General features: G+C 47.7%; 1 protein-coding gene across 1 annotated transcript; it reads right to left on the bottom strand.

Moving 5' to 3' along the window:
• Positions 1-1,383: 1,383 nt before the first annotated feature.
• Positions 1,384-2,957, bottom strand: LOC123032194 (claudin-9-like). Its single transcript, XM_044447910.1, has one exon. The coding sequence runs from the start codon at positions 2,183-2,185 to the stop codon at positions 1,529-1,531; it is 657 nt and encodes a 218-aa protein (XP_044303845.1). The 5' UTR covers positions 2,186-2,957; the 3' UTR covers positions 1,384-1,528.
• Positions 2,958-22,517: the final 19,560 nt, after the last annotated feature.

Below are 22,517 nucleotides of genomic sequence, written 5' to 3'. Positions count from 1 at the left end.
AATGTTTAATTGATTTTAATTGGGGTTTTAGTATATTAATGGTCGGATGCTGTGCGGTTTGTTTTATTCTACTTATTTATTGTAAGCCGTCCCCAGACGTTTGTAGGGGACGGGATAGAAAAGCTTTTAATAAATAAAAAATAAAATAAATAGCCATCCTCTCCTTCAAAAGTCCCTTCTCCCCATCCCAAAAAAGGAGGCTGAGACATCGAGGTTACAAACATTTCTCTTCTTTATCCAAATAATACAGTTGCCAGTAACACCACAAGAGTTCTAAATTGCAGGAAAGATCCCCTGCCATGCCTTCTTGCCCAAGGGAACAGAAATTGCCTCTGGATATTCAGAAGAAAAAAAGGGCGGAGGGAGGGAGGGAGAATCTGCAGCACTTCCCACCACACCTGCACCCCAAAACCAGAGGGGACCAGGAGCTAGAACACTGAGCTCTTCCATTCACAACTTTATGAGGGCAGTGAGGCCTAATGCCTTTGGGTGGGTGAGGGGACGGGTTGCCTTTGAGTACCGTCTAAGAGTAGATGGGTAAAGAGCAATCCCGGAGAACAACAGCCCCCTGTGTTTGTCCAGGCCCTTGGGAATAACCAAAACCTTGACAAATTATTAACCAGCAAACACACAGTGTCCGCTGAAAGCAAAACAGGGTCAGGGTCTCTTGCCACGTCTCCCCCATCCCCTGCTACGTTCCCCCACCGGCCTTGTGGCTAAGTCCAAATGGGCGCCTTCCTCAAAATTCATTCATCCCCCAAGTTTTGGCTTGGTTTGCCTGTTCAGTCCCTTTCTTCTTGAATCAATTCCTTTTACACACATGTGTGCACACACGCACACACGCGTGCGCACACACCACTCTTTCATCCCCTCATTCAGTCAGAAAAGTACCTGTTCCTTCATTTTTATAATAATTCCCTTGTTCTTCTGCTCTCCATTTCTCCTCCCTCCCTTTCATTCTAGCCACAACCAAACTCCTCACATCCATTTGATTCTAGAGTAAAACTGTTAATACATCAGCCAGATCTTAATGTTAGTTTCCTGTTTTCTCCCATACTTAACCTGCCTGCCCCACTGGTCCGTTCTTGCTTTTGTTCATGAATCTCCATCTGCGCTCGTTCGTCTGTCCGGCTATTTTCCACATGCGGTGGCTCGCTTAGCCATTAACTCGTCATCTACTTATCCTGCTTTTCTCTTCTCGTTTCTCAGCCTCCTCACTTCGATTGCGGCATTCCAGTTGTGTTTGCCACGGCACTCGCCTCTTTCATAACTATTTGTTCATCCTCTCACATGCCCCTTTATTTGTTCATGTTCTCCCAAGCTGCCCCTTGTACGCAGCCTCACACATGCACTGGCTCACATGCAGATACACTCACACATTCCAGAACTGCCAGGTAGCGCAGCTCAACCCCGACGGGTTGGCATTGCCCCATTATTTCAACCGTGGAAAGTCTCTGGGCCAATGACATCTGTCTGGGCTTGGGCCTGGCAACTGCTGGCAAGTCCACCCAGAGGCACGGCCACTGCCTTAGACGTAGTCCCGTTTGTCGAGCGCACTGCCTGGGGGCGCACTGGACCGGGCTGGAACGGAGTACCCAATGCGGGCAGGGTAGCGGTCCTCGCGCGGGGGGCAGGAGCAGCACAGGAGTGACCCCCCAAGGAGCAGCAAGGCAGAGGCCGCCCAGCCGACGTAGAGAGCGGCCCCGAGCTCCCTCTTGAGGGGCTCAATCACCATCGGGTTGTAAAAGTCGCGGATGATGGAGTTGGCCGTCCAGCAGATGGGAATGAGGGCGAGGATTCCCGAGATGATGAAGAGGGAGCCGGAGGTGATGACGATGCGGGCCTTGGCGCCTTCGTCCTCCACGCAGTTCGTGCACTTGGCCCCCACAATGCCCACCAGGAGGGCTATGACGGCCAGCAGCACAGAGACGACCATGAGGGCTCGGGCGGCTTGGATGTCCTGCGGCAGGGCCAGCATGGAGTCGTAGACCTTGCACTGCATCTGGCCCGTGCTCTGCACAATGCAGTTCATCCACAGCCCCTCCCAGATGATCTGCGCCACGACGATGTTGTTTCCAATGAAAGCCGAGACCCTCCACATAGGCAGGGCACATGCCAGGATGGCCCCCTTCCAGCCCATGATGCACAGGCTCATGGCAAAGATCTCCAGCCCGGCAGAGGCCATGGCAGCTGCCCACAGAGCGTCTCAGGTTCTTCCACCTCCCTCTGGAAGGGACAGGGAGCACAGCTTATGGGCAGAAACGCCCAAGACTGGCTTTCCCTTCTGGAAGCGGTTGCAGGCGAGAATCGAAAGCAGGCACGCTGCAGATGGAGGGATGGAGCAACAGGAGCCAAGGAATATCTCCGATGTTCATAGGGTAAAGTTTGGCAGGAAATCCCAGCTGTGCAAGATGCCCAGGATAAATTATTCTTCTGGGAGCTCCTCTGAAGAACCGAGTCTCTTTATGGGGCACGCAATACAGGTTCTTGTGTTTCCTGCAAAAACCGAAAAGTCCGCCCAGAAGATGGGAGTCTACAGCATCCAAGAAATGGACTAGGATGTGGCGTTCAAGCAGGGATTCCTGTCTGGAAGGTGTCACTTTCTAAGCTTGGCTGGAGACAGGATGGACCCCGGGCAGACAGGTGTCGATCAGAGCATCAGAGAAAGGCCTACAGAAAGCTGACTGTGGGAGATGGAAAAATCCCCTGCTTTCTCTTCTCCCGGGCTCCGACGGGCTGTTTGTTATTGAATTATTCGCCTTCTCAGGTACCTGCTGTTGTCTAGAAGGATCCCGTGGGAGCCCGTCCGTCGGGGCGGGTTATATGAGTCCCCAACAGGTGGCTGGGAGGGGCAGAGACACCAAGGCGAGACGGACATTGGGGGATCCATGGTAACCACGGACTGGGTGGTGGTGTTGAGGAGAGAGTTTGAATATTTCTTTATTTTCTGTTGGCTAGTTGGGAAGCTGCCCGATCTAGAGGAGAAAGGCAGAGAAGGGGGAGAGGGAGAGGGAGAGGCCGAGAAAAACAAGGCAGGGTGGAGAGGGGAAGGGAGGGAGTGGGAGAGCAGGAGAAAGCGAGGGAGAGATACAGGGAGTTCCAGGGGCTGAATTCCTCGAGCAGAGAGGCATGGAGCAGTGGAATCTCTTAGACAGCCGGCCAACGTGACGGCCACTTCCACAGCGAGACCAGAAATGCCTCCTGCATGGTATTTGCACTTAATGGAAGAGCAAACGGATGGAACGGGGGCCAAGTACCGTGCGGGCGTGCGCACACGTACCCAGCATCCTTCCCGTTGCACAAAAGCTGCTCCTGCTAGCAGGGGTGGGGCAGGTGAATAACGATAGGAAAATAAGCACTCCAGAGCCAGCTCTTTGTAGCAGGTGGACTGGGACCGGCGCACCCGAGTTCAAATTTGAGCACAGCTGCAAAAAGAACAGACCTGGTTCACCTGATCAACATCGGCTAAACAAGTTGCCATACAAGCAGGGTGCAATTCACATAAGCACCTGCTCCACTGCACTTTATCGTGTCATTTGAACTTGGGAGAAACAACCCTCAAATAATTCAAAATCCCAGGATTATCTGAGGGTCATTTCCCCATCCAATAAGCTATGCTGCCCGTGTTCTGACAACACGTGGGGCAAACGATTGTGCAAATAGCACCCAGCACGTGTCCCATGATGGCTTGTTTGGGGGGGGGGTCAAGTTTGTGACACTTTCATGATTAACATTTATTATAGCATAAATTTTAATTGACTAGAGCTCGTTTTATCAAGTGCATAAAGCATTTTTCTGGTTTATGGATTATGGAAATAAACACTGCAGGGTAAGAAGGGAATAAAATTCAGAAAGTATAGAAAGTCACAATTATATTCTTCTGCCTTTTGCTCCATGCAAAGTGCCACAAAAGCTTATGCCAGAATAAATTTGTTGGTGTTAATGGGGCCACAAAACTCTCTGTTGTTTTGGATGCAGAAAGCTAACATACAGTAGATATTATTCTGGCTATTTTAAGAATTACTTTAGTTTGTATCCCAAGGTATGATTTCTGGTTAGACAGGCAAGCTATTCCTATAATACACCTCAAAGATAATGAGCATTGGAATACATAATGTGGAAAGAACATGCTAGAAGTCCAATCCAACTGGATGTGGTGGTGATCGCCATAGGTCTCTCAGGATGGGTTTCATCTCTGCAAAAATTCCTTTTTTAATTTTTTAAAGAACAAAATAGAATAAAACATATTTTGGAGGGTATATGCAGTATACAAAATTCACGAAAAACAGTTTATTGCTGCACATTGGTATTAAAGGGGAGTCCAAAGTCAAAAGAGATTGGAAGACTATCCCTTTGGCGCAGGAATGGGCACCTTTTAGACTTACAGGGTCTACCTTCTTATTTTCAGAAGCCAAGTGTGCTATACAAACTGGAAGGTCTGAGGGAACCTACATAAAATTAAGGAAAAGGTTGACTCTCAGTCTATATGCTGAGCCCAGGAATTTTTGATCAGTACCAGAACCCAATTCTCCAGTCCTGTCCCACAAAAATCATTCATGGTTTTCTTCCAAGCATTCTATTTCAGCAACCTACTTTTGGAAGAGAAAGGCTTTGCTGGAGTCAGAAAGCATTGCTGATTCCTTTAAACAACCCGGAATGTCTCCCAATAGACCTAGAATCTCCTTCTGCCCATCCCAGCTTTGGAGGATTCCCAGGGTTGTACACATATTTTGCCCCAGTAATCCTTACTGCTTCTACTATAACCCTGCATGGGAGGTTCACATTATTTTCCCCATATGGGTGGGAAGGGAGAGAAGCTAGGTTGGGAAATCGTGGCTGAAGCCAACTACTGAGTTTGTGGCAGAAGAAAGATCTGAGCCATGGACCTTCTGGGTTGCAGGCTCTGAAAATCCACCTCAGCAGTTCTCCTCCTCCTCTTTCCCATCCTTTCTCGGTGACGTGCTACATCTCTGCCCTTCCCTCTTAGCACTGCTTTGCCCAGTCCAGAGCAAGGGGCAGGCAAACAAGCAGGCTGCACTGGTGAGAAGGAACAGCTGACAGGGGCTCTTGCCAATTGGCCCCTTGGCAGGGGCCCGACTACACTTACCCTAGATGCAGGCCATACGTAGGGCCAAACTAAGCAGGACATGAGAGGCTCGTGACTGAATAGCGGAATGTTTTTATTCTTCGATTAAACACCATTGTGCCGGGCTGTAGGGAGGCTGGGTTAGGTCTGTAGCACTAGGGGAGTTGGCGTTTGCTTAACGATTTTCTCCTGTGCTATTTGCCCATCATAAAATCCACCCAAAGTGGCAAATTTGCTCTCCCATTTGGGGAGAGAGAATTCCTTCTCTAGCATAGTTTGGCCCCAAGTTAATATACTCGTGAAGTCAGGACTATACCAGCTTACCAAGTAAACAGTCCCATCCACAGGATGTTGTATATATCATAATGCCAGCCTGGGGCAGTCAAGTTAAAAGGTGAGGGACATCTAATCAGATGTTTCTGCCTCCAAGTCAAAACTAATCATGTCGCCAAAATCAGATAAAAAAGGAACTGAGCACACACACAAGTCTGAAATGACTTGATAAGGTGGCAACCACAACAGATAAGGATTTTTTTTTTATTGCCTATTCTTCTAACACAGCACTTAGTCTAGCAGAGGTGTTGCCTTCTGACCTAGAGCAGGCATTTCTTCTCTTCTAGAACAAGAGAGCAGGGCAGGAAGAGCTGCCCACTTCCAAGCCACAGCGGGCTGGGCCAGCCCAGGCAGCTGTCCAAGGCATGGGCCTTCTCGAGGTACATCAGAGAAGGGAATTCTGGGAGGAGGCAATATGGCACCCCCCCCCAAATCCAGTGGTTAGTAATTGTAGGAATCTTAGACCAAAACATCTGGAGGGCCACAGCTGCCTAGACCTGTGCACTCTCTTGGTGAATTACTCCAGCTGTTGCAGAACAAGACCACCACTCCATGTTCTGGCGTAGAGGCCTGGCTCAGAAAAAGGCCTAGCAGGTCAAAAAAGATCGGATATGACCAGTGCTGCCTTGTAGAGTTAGACAGGCTCGTTCTCTTGGAGCCCACTGGGTAGCTCTTTTTGAAAACCAACACGCCAGGGATCAATCTTGCTCCGTTATATCCTCTAACCGGGACCACCTATCACACTTCCTCCATGCGTTCTGTGTGCCAGTGTCGTCACTCAGTGCTTCAGGAACAACATTTTGCACACCTGTTCAAGTATGATGAACGTTCATCTTGGGGGTGTAAGCACTGTCACAGAAAACAGGTTTGGGGGCCACGTTCCTGCCTCTTATTGGGTTTGTGGTCACCCCTTTGCCCTGGAAGTCTTGACCCCATATGTACTGCATCCGGCTATGTCTGTTCAGTGGTGAGAGAAAGGTGCTCTGTACATGCTCTGAGGCATTTTTCTATATTTGTAGTCCATCATGTTTTCTAAACCATTTATATTCTAACTCTCTTTATGAGTCAGCTTATAACATCAGCTATAAAAACAGACTTATTTACAGTATATCACAGAAGTGAGTACACCCCTCACATTTTGTAAATATTTTATTATATCTTTTCATGTGACAACCCTGAAGAAATGACACTTTGCTACAATGTAAAGTAGTAAGTATACAGCTTGTATAACAGTGTAAATTGTATAAACAGTGTAACAGTGTCCCCTCAAAATAACAACACACAGCCATTAATGTCTAAACTGCTGGCAACAAAAGTGAGTACACCCCTAAGTGAAACTGTCCAAATGGGGCATTATTAGCCATTTTCCTGCCCCGGTGTCATGTGACTTGTTAGTGTTACAAGGTCTCAGGTGTGAATGGGGAGCAGGTGTGTTAAATTTGATGTTATCACTCTCACTCTCTCATACTGGTCACTGGAAGTTCAACATGGCACCTCATGGCAAAGAACTCTCTGAGGATCTGAAAAAAAGAACTGCTGCTCTGCATAAGATGGCCTAGGCTATAAGAAGACTGCCAAGCCCCTGAAACTGAGCTGCAGCATGGTGGCCAAGACCATACAGCGGTTTAACAGGACAGGTTCCACTCAGAACAGGCCTTGCCATGGTCGACCGAAGAAGCTGAGTGCACGTGCTCAGCATCATATCCAGAGGTTGGCTTTGGGAAATAGACATATGAGTGCTGCCAGCATTGTTGCAGAGGTTGAAGGGGTGGTGGGTCAGCCTGTCAGTGCTCAGACCATACACCGCACACTGCATCAAATTGGTCTGCAGGGCTGTCGTCCCAAAAGGAAGCCTCTTCTAAAGATGATGCACAAGAAAGCCCACAAACAGTTTGCTGAAGACAAGCAGACTAAGGACATGGTTCCACTAATCCATGTCCTGTGGTCTGATGCCTCCAAGATAAACTTATTTGGTTCAGATGGTGTCAAGCGTGTGTGGCGACAACCAGGTGAGGAGTACAAAGACAAGTGTGTCCTGCCTACAGTCAAGCATGGTGGTGGGAGTGTCATGGTCTGGGGCTGCATGAGTGCTGCCGGCACTGGGGAGCTACAGTTCAGTGAGGGAACCATGAATGCCAACATGTACTGTGACAAACTGAAGCAGAGCATGATCCCCTCCCTTCGGAGACTGGGCCGCAGGGCAGTATTCCAAGATGATAACGACCCCAAACACACCTCCAAGACGCCCACTGCCTTGCTAAAGAAGCTGAGGGTAAAGGTGATGGACTGGCCAAGCATGTCTCCAGACCTAAACCGTATGGAGCATCTGTGGGGCATCCTGAAACGGAAGGTGGAGGAGCACAAGGTCTCTAACATCCACCAGCTCCGTGATGTCGTCATGGAGGAGTGGAAGAGGACTCCAATGGCAACCTGTGACGCTCTGGTGAACTCCATGCCCAAGAGAGTTAAGGAAGTGCTGGAAAATAATGGTGGCCACACAAAATATTGACACTTGGGGCCCAATTTGGACAGTTTCACTTAGGGGTGTACTCACTTTTGTTGCCAGCGGTTTAGACATTGATGGCTGTGTGTTGAGTTATTTTGAGGGGACAGCAAATTTACACTGTTACACAAGCTGTATACTCACTACTTTACATTGGTTTCTTTAGGGTTGTCACATGAAAAGATATAATAAAATATTTACAAAATGTGAGGGGTGTACTCACTTCTGTGATATACTGTATATCCTACTCTTCTATTTGTAAATCACCCTGAGCCCATACCCGAAGGGCAGTATAAAAATGTTTACAAATAGTGTGCATATGATGATTTCCCCTTCATGGATATCAGGAAGGAGCAAGTGGTTCTAGTTATCCCTTTATCTTATCCTTGCAACAAACCTGTGAGGTAGGTTAGGCTGAGGGAGAGTACCTGGCCCAAAGTCATTTGTGAATTTCATGGTGAAGGGACAAGGGTTGACCTTGGATCTCTCTTGTCCTGATCCAAGACTCTAGCTTAACCTGTCCCAACCTGGTGCCTTCCTGCTGTTTCGGATCACAACTCCCATCAGCACCAGCCAGCACAGCTGATGGTCAGGCACGACAGATGCTGTAGTCCCAAACAATGGGAGGGCACCATAAGGTCTGCTTCTGAACAGCGGCGCCTCTAAAGCAATCGCCAGCCAGGCATGCCGTCTCTGTGAGGCCGGCCCGGGTCAGCTCCCGGAGGAGGGTTACCTGAAACCGCGATCGCCACGGCTAGAACAAGCCAGAGGGATGGGCAAAATGAAGGTGGAGGTGGAAGGCAGGAAGAGACACCGTCGGCAGACTGCTTGCTTTCTAGGTCATCACTGAGTGCAACCAGTGCCCATGTTCCAGTTTTGCAGGCAGATAGGATCACGTTGCCAAGGGAGATGGACTGGGCTGGAGAACAAAGGCAGGCAGTGAAGAGAGGCAAGGAGGCCTCAGCTGCCTCACCTGGGAGAGATCAAGTGTCCTACACCTTACCTCCCCTCCTTTTCCTACCTACGTGCGCTGCCAGCGCGACAAGGAACACTCCACCTTGTGGCCACACAAAGGAGCTTCCCACCTCCACGGAACACAGCTGCCTTTTGTTTTCAAAAACTCCCTTCTGCCTTCTCTGAGCATGTGCAAGCTGCCTTTTCCCCAGGTTAAAAGAATCAGTTGTAGGTGGACAGGCACGCATGTTATAAAGATCTTATGTGGAAAGTTTTTTTCTGCGAATTGGAACAATGCTTTCCTCTCAAACAAAAGCAGCTTGGCAGTGGCGAGGAGAAGAACAATGTGAAGTTTCCTTTCACAGATCATCAACTCAGGAACAAGCACAGACCTCGCAAGCTGGCACGGTCTGTCTTCTTGGTCCCCTCCTTCCTCCAGTTACCAACTCCAGTCCTTGCTTGCAGAGAACTTTAATCCAAACAGACAAACTCTGGTTTCTTCTTTCCCGCAAACCAGGATCAGAATCAAGAACACTAGCCTTCCTCAACCTGATGCCCTTGAGATTTGTTGGGAGTAGAATTCCCATCATCCCCAACCAGCCATGAACATACTGCACCACATCTGGAAGTCACCAGACTGCAGCAGACTGCTGTGTATCCTCTAACGTTTAACAGATTGGTATAGATAGATGCTTTTACAGCTACATAGTTCTCATACTGGAGACCAAGGTCCAGCCCACTGTCCCAGACCTCTGCTGTCAGTACTTCGTATTTCTGAAGTCTCTTCCCCTGTCCACTGTATCAGTTTATTTTTCAACAGTCCTTCCTCCAGTAGTTTAGAAGCTAAGATGGTGTTTACTCTTTTGCATAAAGAAAAATATTATTGCCTTACAAATATCATTACCCACAGTTGAAACATTATTAAAAATGGATCAGAATGGCCCTTTTAGGGATAAAGCTGATGCCAAAAACAATGAGATGTGTTAGATGCACATAAGAAGAATATTGAAGAAAGGAAGCCCATGTAATATTATACTTTTATTAACCTTTCTTATTTCCAGAACACAAGGTTCTGGAAAACAACCTCTGAGTTAATCAAACCAAGCGAATTCACCAGTCACACATAAATCCAAGGGCTTTATGCAATATGGCCCTAAACCTCCACAGAATCTACATATCAAAACCCATTCCAGGCAATAAAAAGCATTCCAGAAAAGCAGCCCAGAGCACAAACTTGTAAACTAGCCAGAGTAACAAAATTCAGCATTCACAAATGACTACAAGGAATTAATGCAATAAGCTACAAATGTCCACAGAACCCATATTCTAGTCCCAGTTCTGGTCCATCAGTGGAACTGCAGAAAAGAGTTGCTGGCAGCCTTTGAAAAAGATCATTCTGGAAACCTGGCTGGAACGAGTGACAGGTCTGATAACACGGCTTAGTGCTTTTTGACAAGACTCAAGGGAGGTCAGTGCAAATAGTTCTTAATGCAACTATTACATGTCCTTACAAGTTTCCTGCTGCCAAAAAACAAGATTCACACATGGCATTACCTTGTTATGATACACACATGCCCTTGCATGTGTCTTAAAGCTGATTTCAAAAACAAAGCAGTAAAGATGAAATACACCTGCTTCTTTCTGTCAACCCTCCAGAATTTCAGTCCTTGTAGATAAATGTGACTAGGAAGGGTAGGTGGTTGTGAAGGCAGGAAGTGACAGCTAGCAAGGTGTTAGAGGACAGAACTGTGTGTGCCATTTCTTCAGCCCGGCACTCCCTAAACTAGCCTGCTGCCCTTTGATGCAGTGGTGGAATGGGTCAGGGAGACTCTTTCTTGACCCTAGCACAGGACAAAATATCTTGAGCTGCCCTGTCTTGGAATACATCTTATTGGAAAGGAGAAACCCTTTCCTTCCTTCCTTCCTTCCTTCCTTCCTTCCTTCCTTCCTTCCTTCCTTCCTATGGTAAAAGAATATGCAGAAGAAGCAGTGCAAAAACAGTTGGCAGTTCCAAGTGGAAGATGTTGTCATCTGGACCCCCTGGACAATTCCATGAATGCAACAAGAGGGTGGTGCTGTTAAAGTCTCATCTGGAAGCTGCCACTAGTTTTCCATCCTGCTGTTCTGACTAGAAGAATGCATGCAGGAAGGACAGCACAATTCTGTTGTGGATCAAGTGGCCGAGTAGGACCAGGAAGATGTGTGTTCATGATACGGTCCAGCTGCAAAGTTAACTGGATAATTTTGGGCACTTCAATAGCCTATCTCACAGTGTCCTTGCAAGGATAAAGTTGGAGAACAGGAACCAAACATGCAATGCTGGAATCCTTGGAGAAAAGATGAAATAAAACCCCTTTCTTCAGCTTCCCAGGCCCTGACACACACTGTCTTCTCATTGATCAGTTTTCACTTCCTAGAAGAAGAGTTGGACCACCGGGAGATCACACCAACTATGGTGGAATCTCTCCCTTCACCAGTTCTACCATGCAGGGCACCCGTCCCTAACTTGGCACCCTCCAGATGCTGGTTGGGGGTGTTGGCATGTAGCCAGGCACTGGAGGGCACCAAGCTAGGAAAGGCTGGTGCGGGTGCCAGCTGTAATTGTATCCAAAGAATAGGGAAGGAACTATACTTATTAAGGTTATTTATGCTGCCTTTCAAAACAAAGGTTTCCCCATGGGGGCCTGCAATTACTATTAAAATCATTTAAAAACCTGTCCCTGTAATTTTAAACTAAAACAACAACATAAAAGAACCCCTGATCCCAACCAGAGGAATCCGATAAGCCTATTAAACATTATCATTATCTTAAAAAGCAAGAGAGCGGCAGCAATTTAAATGCTGTGCATGCATTTTTAAAAGGATGTGCTGCTGAAACTCAAGGCCGCCAGGAAGTCACTCTCCCTTCCTGTACTGCCAAATGTCCAAGGCTTGATGGTGGAAGTTCACTGTGGTGCAGAAGAGCACTCTGACCAGACGACCCAGCCTTTGTTCTTAGGGACTGAGTTCAGACAACTCAGAGGTTGAGTATGGGCAAAGCGTAGGTTGCTGCTGAATTGCGTGATGTCGGAAACTAACTGAGATAACAATCTACAGTTGACAACCCAGCATCAACCCATGGGTTCACTTCTTGGAATGTTCATGTTAGATCACATGACAACCCGTGCTTTAATGGTAACCCATGCTTCAATGACAACCTACATTCAACCCATGCTCAACCCTTGAATGTGGGTTATTGCATTGTTTGAACCCATTCACTATTTCATATGTTCCTAGGCTGAGACACTAAAAAAAAGTTTTCCGAGCAGCATCTGAGAGATCCCTCATTGTCCTCTCTCCACCCCAACCCCACTCAGATAGATATACAGAATGCAAAAACTACACCTGGTGAGTGGGAAGCCCCAGAGGGGAGGAAGGAATGTGATGACTTCTGCATAATTGGAAGGCAATGAGACATGGGCAGAGCTTCCCTACTGATCTGAAGGAGGGAAAAACTTCCAAGCGTGGACTGAGGGGTTTAGGCAGAGGGCAGGGCTATAGCCACCAGGAGAGGCTAGTTGGTGCTGGGAAGCACTAGACCAGCGTTCTCCAGCTATGCTGGACTACAACTCCCAGCATGCTAGGGTATACTCAGAATTACAGTCCAGCTCAACTGAGTGGCACCAAGTTGAAACAGGCAGGGTTAGACAGCTTTTGCAAGCTGGAAGCAGCAGCGGAACCAGAAAACCGAAGTCAGGCTAATCAGAAAAAGAAAGCAATGCAACCCACAACAGGCAAATCTTCCGGGTTCCAGGAAAAGTGGGGATGCTTCCATTCTAGCCAGCCGGGTTGACTGGAAGAGTTAAGCCTCTGCTGGGATGCCAGCAGGACTGAGTGGGGATGGAGGTGCCTCTGCCCCCTGCCTGAACACACGGCAGGCCCTGGGCAAGCACACCACACTGTGTGGCTTTCTACACAGTGTGGCTTGTTGTGTTGTGCAAACGCATGCTCTGTCTTTCCAGAACTGACACAATCCATTGATATATTGTTTATGGAAAGCCAGATAATGTTGAGAAGCAACTGAAGAGGGCAGTCCTCCAACCACACCGCTAGTATTTATGGCAAATATTTATGGCCCTTTTCTCTTGTTTTCCATCTGAATCTTCTTTCTTTCGATTTATTTGCTGCCTCTCCAAACAATCAAGGTTGTTTATAAAGTTTTTGGATTGGTTTTAAAGGTTAAATAATTGAAAACTGGTAACAGAGGATTTGTTCCAGATTTAGTCATATGTAGAATAAGCCCAATAAAATGCATGGTACTGAGTTTCCCAGGTAAGGAGCAGCAATGCTCAGAAACAAATGAGGGGGCACATGAGCCTCCCAAGACAGGCTGTGAAGAGGTGGCTATTCCTGAACACAAGAGTTTGAAAAGCAGAAACCAGTCTGCAATTAATAACATATAATTCATCAAAAGATTCAGCTCTGTTTCCTGCAGCTTGTACAAGGACATTTCTCATTCCTCCTCTGGAATACTGCCTCCAGTTCTGGGCTCCAAGATTTAAGAAAGATGCAGGAAAATTAGAAAGGGTCCAGAGGAGGGCAACAAAAATGATCCAGGGTTTGGAAACACTGCCCTATGAGGAGAGACTGAGAGAACTGGGCATGTTTAGCCTTGAGAAGACTGGGGGAAGGTGGGGCATGATAGTCCTCTTTAAGCACCTGAAAGACTGTCAGAAAGAGGAAGGTCAAGATCTCTTCTCGCTGATGCCAGAGTGTAGGACACGGAAGAATCACTTCAAGTTGCGGCAACCCGGATTCAGGCTGGACATCAGGAAAAGTTTCCTCATTGCCAAAGCAATATGAGAGTGGAACCAGCTGCCTGGAGAGGTGGTGGGCTCTCCCACACTGGAGACATTCAAGATACAACTGGACAGCCATCTGAGTGCGGTAGTGTAACCTGGTGTCCTGCAACAGCAGCAGGGTTGGACCTGATGGCCTTCATGGCCCCAGTGACAACTGTCTGTACATTTTGGTATTTCAGCTCCTCCCTCAGCACAGTTTGCCTCCAGTCCCGTCTGCCACGTGTGAGAATGGACCTGCCTGTCTGAAGCCCACCATGCATGTGATGACGTGTAGGTGTCCCTGAAAGCTTCAGCCAGAATAAGGCGGCCTTCCCCAGTCTGGCATCCTCCTTGAGATTTGAAACCACACCTCCCAGCATCCCTGACCACTGGCCATGCCAGCTGGGGCTGGTGGGAACTGAAGTCGAAAATATCTGGTGGGAACCAGTCTGGCGGAAGTGGCTTTAAGTGCCTGAAGGCTCTTTGTTGACTTTATAGAACCTTAGTTGGTAGTTGTGACTTGATAATAGTGATACTTGATAAGCCAGTCTGGAATCCCCAGATGACTCAGAAAGCCTTTGCCCCTTTGATAAATAGGCTTTTCATTTCCTTCCTACAGAGGATGGCCACATCCTGGATCAGCTGGAGAAAAGGCCCTGTTTTTGTGTTCTCTGTACACGGTGGGAAGGAAGATCTCCCTCATCTTGGCTCACCAGATCTGGACATGTGGGCTGGGTGTACAGGGAAAGGCCACGTGAACAGTGCGAAAGGTCAAAAGCAGCATCTTATGCCAGAAAACAAAGCCAAACCTTAAGGAGATGGATGGTGCCTCTCATGAGTCCTGATGTTGCTACACAGGAATGTCAAATTTCATTTGGGAGCCAACCATCTCAAACACTTCTTTTTGCCTCCCCCTTATAGGGGGAGATATATAGATAGATATTTGGCCTATGGATTTGTGGGGAAAGAAGTGCCTGGTGGATGGAATTGGAGCTAGAAGCCACAAAAAGGGAAGCAGTCGGGAAAGGACAGAAGGTTTTGGGGGGAGGTGGGGTAAAGTCTGGCAGTCAAGCAGTAATTGTGGACCCACGTTTTCAGGAAACATAGAATGACTCCAGACCTGTCCAAAAGCATCTGCCAAGATGAGCTCATGTCCCCTTCTTCTTGTGCTCCAGCGGGCAAGGTTATCCTCTGCCTGTTCCATACTTTTCATCATCTGGGCTATGCATGTAACGCTCTAATTCTCTTGCTGAAGGTCCCTATGCCAGCTGCCTCTGCCCTACTCATTCCACACTTATTAAGATAATTTATACCTGGTGATACACTTAGGTCATTTTCGACTCAGGACATAACGTCTTAGAGAGGATCTGACCTCGTTTAGATGGGAGTGTTTGTTTCTCCACTTTTTCGGAATGTGATAAGCCACCATTTGGAGTCCCCTCCTGTTCATCCTGTCTAACGGGAAACCTGGACATCTGCTCCAAAGCTCTGGAATGACGGCGCCACTGTTTATACTTTATCTTTCTGCTCAAAATATGGTGCTCAAGGCAACTGAAGGCTTTTCGGCTTTACTTTCTGTACGCTGTGTACATTTCCCCTGCATCTGCCCATCTTTGACCAATTTAAAAGTCCAGGAGTTTGTTTGTTCTTTTCCTTAATGATAAACTAGAACTGTACCCTTGTCCTATCACAGGTTATCAACATTCAAAAAGTATGTTGATAAGCTCATTGCATAGCTTGCGGAGCCTTGCCAAACAAAAACAACAAGCCCATTTCATAGTCAGAAATATCTTAACTGCAGCAAGAATTTAAATTTGATATAGAAATATGTGCCCTTACACAATACAACATCTCAAATGATGTAAGCAGAGCTACAAGGTTTAACTGATTAATTAGTCAGAATTCCAATCAGTTCAATACTTCTAACCAACTAGAAAAACAGTCTTTGATTGATTGGGCAGCAGATTATATTTTCATACGATTTCCAAGACCAGGACCAACAAGTACTGCAGATGGCAAGTGATAACATACATGTTTTCAGTGCAAAACTTCCTGGATCAGGACTGTCTGAGACGCTGGACCACCTCTGCTGTACAGGTAGATTATGCACACTAGACTAAGGTCACAATCCTGTGCATGTTTAGGCAGAAAGAAGTCCTCCAGCTCCCAGGCCAGTGTTCCCAGCCAGGGTGCTCCAGGTGATTTTAACTGCAGTTCCGATCATCCCCAGCCAGCATGGCCAGTGCCAGCTACAGATGATAGGGATGCAGTTCAACATACCTGGAGGGCCCCCGTTTGGAGGAGGTTGTTTCACTTCTGTATATGGTTAGATTTTAAGAGGAAGGTCTTTAGCTCAGTGGTAGAGGAAATGCTCTTGATGTGCAAGTTAATGGGCTCTGTTCCCAGCATCTCCAGGCTGGGACTCTCCAGTGTGGACCATACAGGGCTAAATGAACACAGAATCTGAGCTGGTCTAAGGCTGTCAAAAGGGGCATTTCTTTTTTGGCCCACTTTGAGGAAATGCCTCAAGTTCCTAAATGATTACCTGGCATGGCACATGCTAAAGGCATGCTTGCTGCTTTGGAATAATCTGTCCCAGAGGCAAAACATATGAAAGCTTAATTGCTTAATTGAGGTACTCCAGAAGCAGAAAACCTCTTTCTGTAGTCCTTCATTTAGTATTGGGCTCCCAACTCCCATCAGCCGCAGCCAGCATGGCTAAATGGAAGGGCTAGCAGGAGTCATAGTCTCACTACAGTTTCAATTAAGCAATTTTACAAGTGAGCTTGCTATCCTGTACCCATTACTTGGCAAAGTAATCCTATTGAACCCAGTGGTCTTAAAGAACATAGTAAAAGATTTTTAAATATTGAAGTAAATCCTGGAATTGCATTTTTGTCAATATTTGATAAGGAACAGTGGAAATGGAATATTAAAGAGTTAACTAACTAAAAGAGTTTCCACCAGCTGCAAAATTAATTATAGCAAAGAATTGGTTGCTTAAGTGATTAGTACAGAGAAGTTTGGAATATAACAATGTGTGACATTAAAATGGAAAAGGGCTTCACAAGTAAGAATAATTTTGATGATATTTGGGGACCACTTATTGAGTATTTATTAATAAAAGGGGAAGGGGTTTGAATCTTCACAAGATTTATTGCAATTTTGGAAGGGAAATAGGGCTTCTTGAGAAGGTGAATTATTTACCAAATGGTCCTGGTGGTGGGTGCACTCTTTCTGTTATGTCTTTGTATAATTTCATTGTGTTTTTATTTGTATTAATTTTATGAAAATTTTAAAAAATAAAAAAGCAGAGGCCATTAAAAAAACGGTAGGCTTTACTCAGAAGTAAGAGACATATAGGATCACTTGTGAATCGCCTCACTGCCTTCAGTTACATACTAGGAATCAATTGACTTCTTGGTGGCTGGGCAACGGTGGGAATTGTAAGATTTTTCTGTATAGGTTTGCACCCTACAAAAATAAACTGTGAACTCTTTTCTTTCCAACAGAAAACGCCTTCTTAATTGTCCACTTTGCTAGAAATGTGGGCAGGTTTCTTCCCACGTCTTCATAAGAATTTTGTAGGGTTGCTTGCTGCGATGCGCCAGAGAAAATGGTTCTGGAGCCCAGAGGTCGCCAGCAAAAGGGCTCCTGGGCTCCCACTCCCTCGCCTCCCAATTCGGTGCACGGAGAGAGAAGTCGGTAAGGGAGGAGGGAGGAAGAAGCAGGCGCGGAAGTGAATCACCCGAGGAGGACTGGGAGCAAGGGAGGAAGCCTAAGGCGGGGGGCCCGTTCTGGGAGCAGAGCCTCCGTCCCCGCGGCACGGAGCAGAAGCGGCGCGCCGCACGGCGGAAGCGCGGGCCCGGCCTGCCCTCTAGTGGCGGAGCCTTTCGCTGCCTCTTCAAACGCAGCTTGGCTTCATACGAGGCCGCCCGGCCCCCGTGGACGAAGCGTCCTGACGTTGCCTTCCTCCGTCCCTGGAAGGGAGCTGTGCGCTGCGCACGGTTTGCCTCGGGGCCGCGGCGCTGCGAGAGAGTCGTCTGATCCTCCCGCCCGCGTTGTTTCTCTGTATTAATTCCTGACCTCTCTTCATCGAGGGGAAACATAAGGGTCTCTCTCTCTCTCTCTCGCTCTCGCTCTCGCTCTCAGACACACACACACACACACACACACAATCACGCGCTGTCTCAGCTCCACATTAAGAGGAGCAAAAACAACACATGTGTGCATGGGAGGACACCACTTGTAAGCTAAAACCAAAAGCAAACAAAACGTGCTTTCCTCTCCCCTTGGAAGAGGACTCCCCCCAGCCCTGGCCTTGGGCTATGCTAGGAATTGAAAAGATCCAGGGCTCAGGTCCAAAGGGCAGAAAAAATGCACAAATTTGCATGTGCTTATGTACACACACTGTAAAGTCTCTCAACACAACAAGAAAGGGTCCTGGTGGCTTATAACACAGGTGGCATTTGTTGTGATGCATCAACTCAGCAGTAAGTTTTGCTAACCGCTGGCTGGCTTCAGAGAATATGACAAGCCACCCGTGGCTTATGCAGTCGTTCCCTCTGTGTGCGTGTCTTTAAAGAACGTGTCTCTTTAGGGCACCCTATATGTAAAAAGAGATGCATGGACAGAGGAGGGGGTGGTATTTGATTTTAGGGAAAAAGCTGCAGAAAGATCGGGGGGGGGGGGGGCAGCAGGAGGCGCATCTCTTGTGAGCAAAAGGTCAGCTAGACCAAAGAAATCAGATGCATCAGGTTCCCTGTACCTTTATTTCAGGAACTACCCATGGAGAGCAGGATGGTGGAACAGGGGGCTTTCCAGAGATTCCTGGCTCCTGATCAAAGAATCGGGACTCTGCCTCCACTCAGCCACTGCGGCCATTCCCTTTATGCACTTTCACAGTAAAATCTACCCCCCCCGGTCTACTCAGAGGCAAGTCCCTTTCCTGTGGTTATAGGATTAGAGCGTAAATTGACCCAAACCTATCAGATCAACTAATGACCCTACTAGCTTGTATACTGATATCTACCTCTCTGTCTGTATATGCATATATACACACAAGCACAAACCCGCAGACAGAGGAAGGCAAGGAAAATCGAAGGGAGGGAAAGCTGCTGCCCTCTCTTTGCTGTCCCAGGATGCTCAAGCAGACCACCTGCCTTTGGAAGCAAATTTCAGAACTTCGCTGCCAGGTCGCATCCTGAATGTTTGTGTATTGGAGAGATGGGATGTAGTGATTCAAAGAGTGTACTTTAACATAAACAAATGCAAACATGTTTTTGGGTGTCAGGGAAACAAATGTCTTGAAGCAACTATTTAATGGATGCTCGAATAGGCTGGGCCACAGTCCCTTAGAAATTTGGCCATTTTCTGCACTGTTGTACTTTCTGCCAAGCAGAAAGATTTTAGCTTCTGGGAGGATAGCAATTCCCTGGGCTTAGTTTTCAAGAAGACGGTTCAGATCAATAATTTTGGATGTCCCACAAGAAGCCGCTCTTTAGAGACATTCTCTTAGACAAAGTGGCCCTACTTTTATGGCCTCCCCGCTGATGAGAGACAATGATCCGAGCAGTCTAAAATCTAACAAGATGCTTCTCCGTGCAACTGATGAAATGGCTTATAAATCACACAAGCTTGTGCCAAAATAAATGTGTTGCTTTTTAAAATACCCCAAGACTCTTTATTGTTTATATTTCCTGTACTTTAAAATAGGAATGAAACCGTTGAAATATACACACCCCATCAAAAAGTGTCCAGAGTTCTTTTCTTCAAAGGAAACTCTGATCAGTATAAAAAGCTGCTTCTCTTGAGCATGTGTGGAGGTATGTGGAAGATAATAAAAATAGTTATATACTTAAAGGACCATCTCTCTCTCTCTCTCTCTCTCACACACACACACACACACCCCTTACAGTGAAGGTTTTCACCCTTCCTTATTGTCTATTTTATCTGTTTTTAGTTTTGGAGCAATATGGAAGGCTCTTTTGTTGACTCTGTCCCCTCCATTCCTTTGTTTCTTTTCACATGTAGTTCTCCTTTGTCTTTCCAAGAAAGAAAACAGAAGATCAAGGCAAGACATCAAAAGAAGAGTGGGGAGAACCACGTGTTCTTCACACCCTTTCAAGTCTCACCGATCCCCCCCCCCCCCCCCCCCGCAACTCACAGCCATGCACACGCTCTTCTCCCTAGATAGCCAGACTGCAGCCCAAATGAAAACAGCTGCGGGGAGGCAAGCCGCATGCGGCCAGCCCTTGTGCACCGGCGGTGTGGAAATGTTCGGTTCCAGGAGGTGGTTCGGGCCAGCAATAAAATCGGCCACTCCCAGGTTCACGGGATCAGACGTTACCCAACCTAAATATTAACACACAAGCATCACAGGGCGCTGCACAGTTTAGCCTGGCTGGAAGCCAAGATCTGCAGACAGAACAGCGATTTTTGCGGCCAGAATGTAAGTGGGGCCCTGAGTCATTGTTCCCGTGGGGCAGGCAAGGCAGAGGGTTGCGAGAGAGGGTGAGAGGAAGGCAAGGCTGTGCACATCTGCCGCCTGGCCATAGCCCTTGGAGGCCCTTTCTGGCTGGTGTAAATTTTCATTCAATCCATACACTCCAGCAGCTCCTTCCTGGCAGAAATATCCCTATTTTTCTTCTCAGTGCCCCCCCTCTCGCTCGGAAATCCCCAGGCAGCCTGGGGCAGAGCAGACAATGGAGTTCTCTTACGCACCCAAGTTGAAGTGCCCAACCTGCAAAGCTAGTCAGACTCTTTTGGTACCTGAGGCAGGAAATCCCGTAAGGACACTTCCCCAGCCTTGGCAGTGGGGATACAATAATAACAAAACGAATAGCTAAGAGTTTGCTGTCCTTTCCTGACACCTAAACCTGCTGCCTAAGAGGGCTGCCTCATTCTTCCCAAGGCTCTGGCAGGGTCAGCCTCGCTGTAGTCCATATTTGGTCCCTCCCTTACTGTATTTTTGCTGCCAAGGTGAGTGAGGAGCACTTAAGCAATTTGCACCTGCAGGCTCCAAACAGCTTGGTGTGCTTTGGGTTTTCTGCTCCTTGGCTTGCACCAGGGGACACCATTTGCTGCTAAGCATTTCAAGAAAATACCTTGCTCAGTCAAGAAAAAATCTTAGGCTGGTCCAGCTCTTAAGGAGACCTTAGTACTGTCCTGTGGATGGGAGTAGTTGGACTGTTGTTTTTCAGGGTATTCTGTTCTTTAGTTTTCAACCTTTCCACAGCTGGGGAACCGTGAAAGCAGGAAAACCACCGTGGGGGCCTCTGAGGCAGAAACAAAAAGTACCATACACATAATACAGTATGCTGTGTATTAGGTTCCAAACACAATCCTGGAGGAGGAGGAGGAGATTCTTCAGAAACTGAGCAACAAAAAATGCCAACAAAACAGCAAAATACTGAAATCGGTGCAGCATGGTTCACGCCGTGCTGTCTCTCTCCTCCCAGCCCCCCACCACTGGCAGCACCCCTGAGAACAGGATGCCAATCAAGGAAGAGGTGGTGGAGCACAGCCAACCCCCATGCCAGTCTTCAGCAAGCAGGATGTCCTGCAGGAAATCTCCAGCGGACCGGCACCAGTCCATGGACCAGTGGTTGAAAACCGCTTCTTCAGTTGTAGCAAATCCAAGTTTGACTTTTAATTATAACTGTTGAATACAACATTGAAGATCTTAAAAATCTCCATAGAATCATAGCATTAAAGGTTGCTACTGCCACCCACTTTTCAATGCAGAATGAAACTACCACATCGCTGGTACGGATGTTGTCTGGACAGAGAGAGCCTAGCTACAATTATCCATGTTCTGGTAGCCTCTCATTTGGGTTCCTGCAATGTGCTGTAATAGGGATGGGCTATTTAGTACATTACTATGGGTCCATGGATGGGACATGGGAGAAGAGAGACGAGCAACAGACGCACCAGGACCAGGGCAAACAAACTTCAGGAAAGTCCGAATCGCGGTCATGGTACAGGCTGCGGTCGGGAAGCAGAAGGATGCGTGAGGGCAGAACAAGCACGTGGTCGGGAACAAGCCAAGGGCTGAGAACCAGGAGGACCAACCGAGGCGCAGTACCTTGGAAGGATAAAGAGGCTGGAGACCTGGCACGGCAGGAGACATAGCATGGCAAGAGACATGGAAAGGCAAGGTACTCAGCACAGCAACAAACATGAGAAGAGGAACCAGATGCAGGAATGGTCAGGCAAGATGCAGCAGCTGAAGCACAGCTCACAGGAAGCCCTTTGTTACTAAGGCAAGACAGCAAGGCTGCCCACAGGTCAGGCAAGAGGCAGGCACAACAGCAAGGCAACATGGAAGGGGAGGAAACACAGCAGGAGCGATCAGGCTGGAGGCTGGCACCGCAGCAAACAGGAGGGCCTGTGCTGCTGAGGGAACAAAGCAAGGCAGGAGGCAGGGCAAGGGGCTGGAGCAGGATGATCTGCATTGCTGAGCCCAGTTCTGGAGGGAAGCGCTTGCTCTTATGTAGCTCTTCCCCTAGGATACCCTGCTGGTGCTGGCCAGTGGAATGAGTGCTTCAGCAGTCCTGTGAACACAATGGCGGTGGTTGTTCTGGTTCTGGCCACCAGAAGAGTCCACATCCTGACTCATTACACTAGCCCTCTTCCAGCCACACTGGCTGCCAGTTGAAGTCCAAGCCTGCTTCTAACATCCAAAGCCCTAAGTGGCTTGGGGCCAGGCTATCTGAAGGATCATTTTGTCCCATATGTACCTACCCAGGTCGTGAGATCATCTTCAGGGCTTGTTCTCAAGGAGCCCCTTCCAGAGGAAGTGAGGTGACTGGCTACCAGG

The sequence above is a fragment of the Varanus komodoensis genome, unplaced genomic scaffold, assembly GCF_004798865.1.
Source record: "Varanus komodoensis strain SLA01 unplaced genomic scaffold, ASM479886v1 scaffold53, whole genome shotgun sequence".
NCBI classification, from domain to species: domain Eukaryota; kingdom Metazoa; phylum Chordata; class Lepidosauria; order Squamata; family Varanidae; genus Varanus; species Varanus komodoensis.
Note: the sequence above shows the minus strand (reverse complement) of the source record. Positions and strands in the feature narration are given on the sequence as shown.